Genomic DNA, 7,740 nt, shown 5'->3' with positions numbered 1-7,740 from the left:
CATGATATAGTTCAGAAATTATGTATCTGGATTCATGATATGGTTAAAATAGATCTTGGTTCAGGATTTAGTGGAAAGATATGTGTGACTCCATACTATGACATTGGTGAACAGAATTTGTTAGAGGAGAATGGAATTTGTTGTCAATAAAGTTACAATGAAGAGTCAAGAGAAAGAGGGAGGAAGGCAGGGAGAGGAGAAGAGGAAAACAGGGAGAGAGGAAGAGAAGGAGAGAAACAACAAAGAACTTGGTGAACTCTTGTCTGTGAAAGTGGGGTGGGAGAGATGTTTGATATCACATGCAGGGGTTTGACTGGCAGGGGATGGTAATACAGATGTGGGTGAGGTATGCAGATCAGGTGCAACTGGAGAGAGAAAAAGAGAAAGAGCAAAGAACTTTGTGAACTCTGGTTTTTGAAAGTAGATTGGGAGAGATGTTTGATATCACATGCAGAGGTTTGACTAATACAGATGTAGGTGGGGCATGCAGATAAGGTGCAATTGGAGAGTGAAACAAAGAACTTTGTGAACTCTGGTTTTTGAAAGTGGATTGGACAACATGTTTGATATCACATGCAGGAGTTTGTCTGGCAGGGGATAGTAATACAGATGTGGGTGGGGTATGCAGATAAGGTGCAAATGGAGATCTTGGAGCTGAAGTAGAGGCAGAAGTGGAGGGGATTTCTAAGCAGCTAAAAAATTCCATAGTGCAAACTGTATCTATAGTGTCAAAGTGGATAGTACTTAAGCAACTCAGGAATCTTGGACTGAATAGCTTCAAGGTGAATCATACATGTCATTGAGGCCCAAAATTGTTGAAGGAGAATGAATGAATCTGTAATGCAAACTGTATTCATAGTGTGATTGGAAGTGGATGATACTTAAGCAACTCAGGTATATCACAGATGCTATTGATGCCCCTTATTGCTACATACATACTGGGAGCACAGCTAGACATAGTGCCAAAACCCCTGGAAGTCATTGCAGAATCTTCCAGAATATATACTCCAGACAGCAGAAAAAATCACAAGTTTTTTGCTGAAACTAGGACCCCTGACACCACTACAGACCAGAAAAATATATCCTTACCACATCTGTTTCACAAAATATATCCTAAGGCAAAGCCAGGGTAAAAATATATTTCTAAGGTGTGACAGTGACATTTCAGGGTCCACTCACCGAAAATATATCCTTACTGCATTTCACTTGCAAAATATATTTTGGTGGTGTGACACAGACATTATAATTTTTGTGTGACATTTCAGGGTCCATGTGTCAAAAATATATTTTAGATTTCAGGGCTTTCTAGGACCCATATATATCTAGAATATAGATATGGTCCATGACATTTAGTCATGTAACTTACGTGGAGTTTGCATGACTAATAGTCAGTTGGCACTGGGTGACTGAAGTGGTGCTGCATTGTGGCTTCCTGAATATAAAAAGGACTCGTATCTGCCATGTTTGCAATGGCCCTCTTACCCAAGTATATTGGTGATCACCTTATCATTCCTCACACTCGAAAAATCCAACACCACTGTCACAGACATCAACGCTTGGCAGGTAATTCGAAAGCTGGAAATAGACATCCTCAAAGCACAGGACAATTTGTTGAAGGCTAAGATTTCACAAGTAATTCAATTGAACAAGCACCATAAACTGAAATTTATGTTTAAAATAGATACTCGTGTGTGATTATCAACATTGCATCAACACAATGAATACAAGGCGAAGGGTGAGAAACACATCATGAAGTTTATGCCTTGCTATGATGGCCCTTACACAATTATCGACATCAACAAGGACCATTCCACCATCACACTCGACCTTCCGAATTCCCCCAACATCTTTCCTATTTTCCACACATCTGAAATCCTTCTGTACACTGAATCTGATATGTCTCTTTTCCCCTTGCGCCATCTTGAAGAACCCCCACCCATTATCGCCAACAACAGACACAAAGAATATTTGATTGACAAAATATTGGACACACATTGATGAGGCCATGGTTACCAGTATCTTGTTTGTTGGTCTGGCTATGGCGCAGAACATGACAAATGGCTTCTGGGGTCGGAACTTCAAGACTGCGAGGCACTCGACTGTTGGTTAGTGTCGTGAGTTGGTTCACCTTAATTTTTAGGTAGCTTTTTCTACACTTCACTTCTTCTTCTTCCTTTTCTCCAGAACCACCACCACCTCAATTTCTCTCATTATGCTATCTTTTCATGCTCTCAGAATCATACACCCAGTTAACTTCTGTGAGTATCCCTAAGTTCTCTTGAGTGTTTTTCCCCTCTTAGTTTTCCATTAAGTTCCATAACCTTCCAGGCATCATATAGTTCATCCCTTTTATTCAGCATATTAAAGAAATTAAAATGCTTTTCAAACCAGGAGGCATGTTCGCCTTCACTACCAGACTTGTCCCTCAAAATCCGGAAGTTCCACATATTGGCGGCAGCCTCAGACCATTGGCTACAAGTGAGAGTTAATTCTTTCCTGATACAAGTAGACAGCTTCTCTATATTTAAAATATAAGTTCCTTTCATTTCCCTGGGTGCAGGGTTGGATTTGACAGTGGGAAGGATTGATGCCTCATCAACCAGGGACCGTAGATTCCAGGTGAGAAATAAAGGGAGGGGAACTACAACACATTCAGTATCATACAAAGATTGTGGGAATTCAATAGGAATAGGTTCTCCAACCACTCTCTCAACATGGTTAGAGCCATCCATGCAACGTCTTTTAGAGACCCTGGCATCCTCTGCAAGAGTGTTGTTGTCCTTCCTTTTTTTCTCTTCCTCCTCTTTCAAATCTTCATCAGCAAGGAGCCTTGCAAGGCTGGTGTAAACAAAATCGTGGACAGAAACAAAGAAAGAAGGAACCCTTAAACAGGCCAGATCCCCAGGATTGATTGTGATCAAGGAGGCAACTTCTGATCCCAGTTGATGATGGGCAGCTGGGTCTAGAGCATTGTTCAATGTGTTGGTGGCCCTGACATCATTCTCAGCTTCAATTCTTTTGTTACGCTGGAGGATGTTGGAGAGGGAGAGGTTCTTTAACAGCTGAATAATAGCAGGAGAAGTATGGGTATGAGGAATGTGAGGTTGCCCACCATCAGGAGCAACATGAAGCTGCACATCTGCAGAACCAGTAGGAGCAGTTGACGGAGTGCCAGTAGGAGCAGTAGATGAGTTGGTAGAAGCGTCAGTCATTGGGAAGAAGAGTCAAAAAATTTATGAGATGACCAAGAAGGTTTTTCTTAGTGTCAGAACCAGAGACACACTCCCAGAAACATAGACATATATTAGTACCTACAAGAGTGAGATGTCTGGTTCTGATGCAGATGTTATCTTATCCTAAGATGAGTTTGCACTTGTGCCTCATGCTTACTCATCATGGATCACAGAACCTTCCATGGCATTCTGGATCTTTGTACAAACATTAGGAGTCATTGTGAGTCGCTGTTCAGCGTGTTTGGTTTAGTTGTGTCTGTCAAACACTGTCAAGCAGTTGCGTCAGTATAGGCAGTTATTCACTTTCCACCTGGTCTGGGAGTCAGATAAATCTTTTCCGAGCGCCTTTGTTTATTAGCGCCATTGTTAAGGGCAGGACGCACCATTGGTAGAACTCTGGTCATGTTCAGTTCACACTACATGATGGTGTTCTCGCTACATACTGCCCTGTTCCAGTTGAGTGTTGAACTTGAATATCATTTTCTTTCATCAATACACATCAACAGAAGTATGAATAAAAAGGATACATTTTCTGCTCTGGAGGCTACAACAAGGATAAGTGTCAAGTGTACATGGTAGGTGTGCTATCGGGTATCCACCATGATTTGGGGTCGTACAAAGCGAAATTAGATACAGATGAACAAAATGGATCAGTACGAATGGGTTTTTGGATGGTAGTAGTTTGAATTCGGAGGCAGGTGAGAATTACTGTGAAATGGGACAGGGGGCTGAGCGTGTTGGTCGTTGGGAGAACTAGGGTCTCCAGCAGAGCAGGGTTTGGATGGTTGACAGGTGGGAAGCTTTCTGTTACCACCAGCTTCAGAAGTAGCTTGCCACTTGACTCTCAAGTGCCGTACGATTGATCTCCTGCTCGTTTGGGGTGTGTCTTTTAGCCAGCATTATAGCTGCTTGAGTTTCCGGCCAGCTGTTCAGACATGGTGAGAGCTTGATCCAGGCTGAGCAAGGTCCCAGAAAAGTGTTGAAGGCACGTCGTTGACTGTAGATTTCGTGAGATGTCGCCTAGGAATGTCGAGCCGGAACTTCGAAAATGTAGCTATTCTAGTGATTCTTGCCATTGGCGGTCCAGCATCTGCCGTGGTCAAGAAATCACCAAGACGAGGGAGTGGTATTTGCCAGGATCTGGCACAGTATTTCCAGATATGTCTTTCGAGTGATCATGCCATGTAAGCGCAACAGCGGGAGTTATTCTTAGCACCTGCCTTTTATATTTAAAGTTCAAGGTGGAATCTCAAAACTGAGTATACACTGACATCAAATAGTAGTTTGATAGTAGTACAAAAACAGAGCATGCATAGTTGAAAGAAAATAGGTAAATTGGGGTGGATAGGGTAAGTGTCAGATGAAGAGGGAACTGGTGAGTAGGTAAGTAATGGTATCATAACAATGTCCCTCCCCCCCCCCAAATCTCACCCAGCGAAAGAACACCATGATCACGGCCTCTTGTCTTTGGTGCTGCAGTTTTAGTATGCCTGTAGATTTAATTTAAACCCAAGACGATGGGGATTGGTCAGGAATTAAAGGAAATACCATCATGCAACATGTCCTCCTCCCCCCTCCAATTAAAATTCCACCCAGTGAGAGAACAGCATGAGCATAGCCTCTCGTGTTTGGTGCTGCAGCTCAAGTACATCTATGGCTCTTATTTAAGCCCAAGATGACAAGGATTGGTCAAGAATTAAGGGACTTACATTGCAGCCTGTCCTCCTCCTCCCCTCCAACTAAAATCACACCCAGAGAAAGAACGGCATGAGCGCGGCCTCTTGTCTTTAGTGCTGCAGTGTGAGTATGCCTGTAGGTTTAATTAAAACCCAAGATGATGGGGATTGGTAAGGAATTAAAGGACATACCATGCAACATCTCCTCCTCCCCCCTCCAACTAAAATTCCACCCAGCGCAAGAACGGCATAAGCGTAGCCTCTCGTGTTTGGTGCTGCAGTTTGAGCATGACTGTAGGTATAATTTAAACCCAAGACGATGGCACTTCAGTCACCCACTAACAACTGACTATTAGTCTTGCAAACTCCATGAATACTACAGGACTAAATGTCAGGGTGTATATCTATATTGTATATATCCTGGGGCTTGTATATCTCCACTTTTACATGAATATATTTTGACATCCAATGTCACACCAAATATATTTCTAGTGTGTCACACACCCCAAAATATATTTCTTCACTGAGATGGACACCAAATATATTTCTTATGCCTGGACCCTGAATTGTGACTGTCACACTGTAGAAATATATTTCTGGTCTGGGATGGACTTAGGATATATTTTGCAGCTGGGGTTGACCAAGGATATATTTCTTCAGCCACTAGGGGTGTCTGGGGTCCCAGTTTCTAAAAAAAAACTTGTGATTTTCTGTAATGTGGGACATATATTGTTTCCTTGACTGTTTGTAGGATATAGACCACTATCATGGCTTACATGAAGGCTCCAACAGTCTGACTGTCCAGTTCTTTCTCATGGCACTTGAACATTGTGGATCAAAACCATTCAAGTTGGAGGACTATGGCTTGAGCAATGAACATTCTAGATCAGAACTGTTCAAGTTGGAGGGTTTTGACTTGGGCAATGAACATTCTAAATCAAAATCATTCAAGTTGGAGGACTATTATATATTGGTTTGCTCACCCAAGAGCCACTGCTCAATCCATGTGATCCACACTTGGATGGAAGTTTTATGGTCACACTGTAAAGCTCGCAACAACACTAATTCATTTGCTTTGGTGTGACTTTGATTGCTCATATGACAAGGGATTCAACTCCCTTATCTTTGGTACATATTCATTTACTTACTTTCCGCTAACAGAACATGAGTGCTTTCCTCACAGTCACATGCCACTTGAGTGAACCACACACATGTACAATAGTATCATCATCCTATGTGTTAGCTCATCAGATTGCAATCTCATCCCCAATCCATATGTCTGTCACTTGACTTTCCATGGATTTCCTGGAGAGTTGCTAGGATTGTAGCATCGGATTTCCGTTGTAACATCAATCCTCACTTGAGTGTGATCATAGACCATCTCCTTCACAGGAGAGGATCCTCACACCTTTGACATTGTTATCTGATCTTGACGACAAGAGACTGCTGGGATACACAGAGTTGGTGACTCCTCATATTAGATCTTATTACTCATGGAACACCTGCTACAGCTCATGCATCTATTTTTAGATTCCCTTATAGCTGATAACTCACAAGTGAGATGAGAGTTCTCCTTTCTATAAGGCTCTTGTCTCTCCTTTCTAAGGTAGCAGACAGCCATACCTCACTAACATCACATGAGCTGTCCTAATTGGGCAACTTTCTACAAAGTAGATGATAATGGAAGAGCAATGTGTACTGCTGCAAAATCGAGCTGAACATTTTAATTGAATTGGTATTCAGGGTGCTTTTGCAAGTTTTCAGAACTTGATTTGAAAATCTGAAGGAGGAGTTTCAATTATACGGATTTCACAGAGTGTGCTTTGATTCACGTAATGTGCTACCATATGCAACACCAATTTCAAAACTCCTCCTTGAGATCTTAATTTTCCACCAAGAAAATTGGTAGTTGCTCATTTGATAGCATTCTCTACAAAATGTTCTGGCTCAATTTGCTAAATCCTGCATGGTAAATATTTGAGAAGTGTTTCTGTCAAAAATGACCGTTTTGGGATGGATCACGTGACATTAGCGAGGTATGGCTGTCTGCTACCTTATAAGGCTCTTGTCTCAACAGCTCGCTCCCTCAGCCAGGTAAGTCTTTACTCACCATCAGAAGGGCTCTCACAATAACAGTTTACTCTATCTACATAGTATTACTGTCATCTTTTTTGTCACCCACTTCCTTATATTATATACTATGTAGAACTCATGTATTGTCATACCTCTAATGGAAATGGCCAGAATCAGGTGCATGCTGCACCCAATTTCTCATGTTCTGATTTCTGATTTTTTGCTATTTTCTCTCAACTCCTTCTCAAATGGTCTCCGCAAATGTGCACAAGCCCAGTTGTCATTGGTACTGTATAAAATTACTGCCAATATATTGTGATATGTATTTTCTTCACACATCTTCTTGATATATATATTTGCAAAAATATATCCACAGTGAATTTCCACTTCCCATGAACTGTGTGAAATTATCATCCTTGCATATAATCACAGAATATATCCAAACCACAGTATATACTTGGAAGATATATCTGAAGTTATATATCCAAGTAACAGTACATATACACTTTACACATCCTCTTGATTTATATATTTGCAAAGATACATATATCCACAGTAAAAACCACAGATATATCCAAATAACAGGATATATATACTTGATAGATATATCCAAGTAACAGTGTACATATACTTAGTAGATTTATGTAAGAGAAAGACACAGTTTATTCAATATAACTACATAAAGTTACATTACTACATCAAATATTAAATAAAGGGAAGGGGGAGTGAGGGAGGGTGGTGGTAGGCAGTGAGGAAAA

The 7,740-nt window shown here is 41.2% G+C and overlaps 3 protein-coding genes across 3 annotated transcripts; 1 reads left to right on the top strand and 2 right to left on the bottom strand.

Annotated features, from left to right (window-relative positions):
• Positions 1-1,749: 1,749 nt before the first annotated feature.
• Positions 1,750-1,998, top strand: LACBIDRAFT_310152 (uncharacterized protein; the record flags this gene model as incomplete). The annotated part of the gene is made up of 1 exon (XM_001887348.1): positions 1,750-1,998. The coding sequence occupies one exon, from the start codon at positions 1,750-1,752 to the stop codon at positions 1,996-1,998; it is 249 nt and encodes an 82-aa protein (XP_001887383.1).
• Positions 1,999-2,595: 597 nt separating this feature from the next.
• On the bottom strand, positions 2,596-3,212 carry LACBIDRAFT_332745 (uncharacterized protein; the record flags this gene model as incomplete). The annotated part of the gene is made up of 2 exons (XM_001887286.1): positions 2,596-2,641; positions 2,665-3,212. 2 exons carry the CDS (start codon positions 3,210-3,212, stop codon positions 2,596-2,598), a joined length of 594 nt encoding a protein of 197 aa, XP_001887321.1.
• Positions 3,213-4,162: 950 nt separating this feature from the next.
• On the bottom strand, positions 4,163-5,738 carry LACBIDRAFT_332744 (uncharacterized protein; the record flags this gene model as incomplete). Its single annotated transcript, XM_001887285.1, has 6 exons — positions 4,163-4,373; positions 4,943-5,043; positions 5,102-5,201; positions 5,253-5,293; positions 5,414-5,489; positions 5,686-5,738. The coding sequence occupies 6 exons, from the start codon at positions 5,736-5,738 to the stop codon at positions 4,163-4,165; spliced, it is 582 nt and encodes a 193-aa protein (XP_001887320.1).
• Between the last annotated feature and the right edge of the window lie 2,002 nt (positions 5,739-7,740).

The sequence above is a fragment of the Laccaria bicolor genome, genomic scaffold (assembly GCF_000143565.1).
Source record: "Laccaria bicolor S238N-H82 LACBIscaffold_44 genomic scaffold, whole genome shotgun sequence".
NCBI classification, from domain to species: Eukaryota; Fungi; Basidiomycota; class Agaricomycetes; order Agaricales; family Hydnangiaceae; genus Laccaria; species Laccaria bicolor.
The sequence above is the reverse complement of the archived record's forward strand: the minus strand, read 5'-3'. Positions and strand labels throughout refer to the sequence as shown.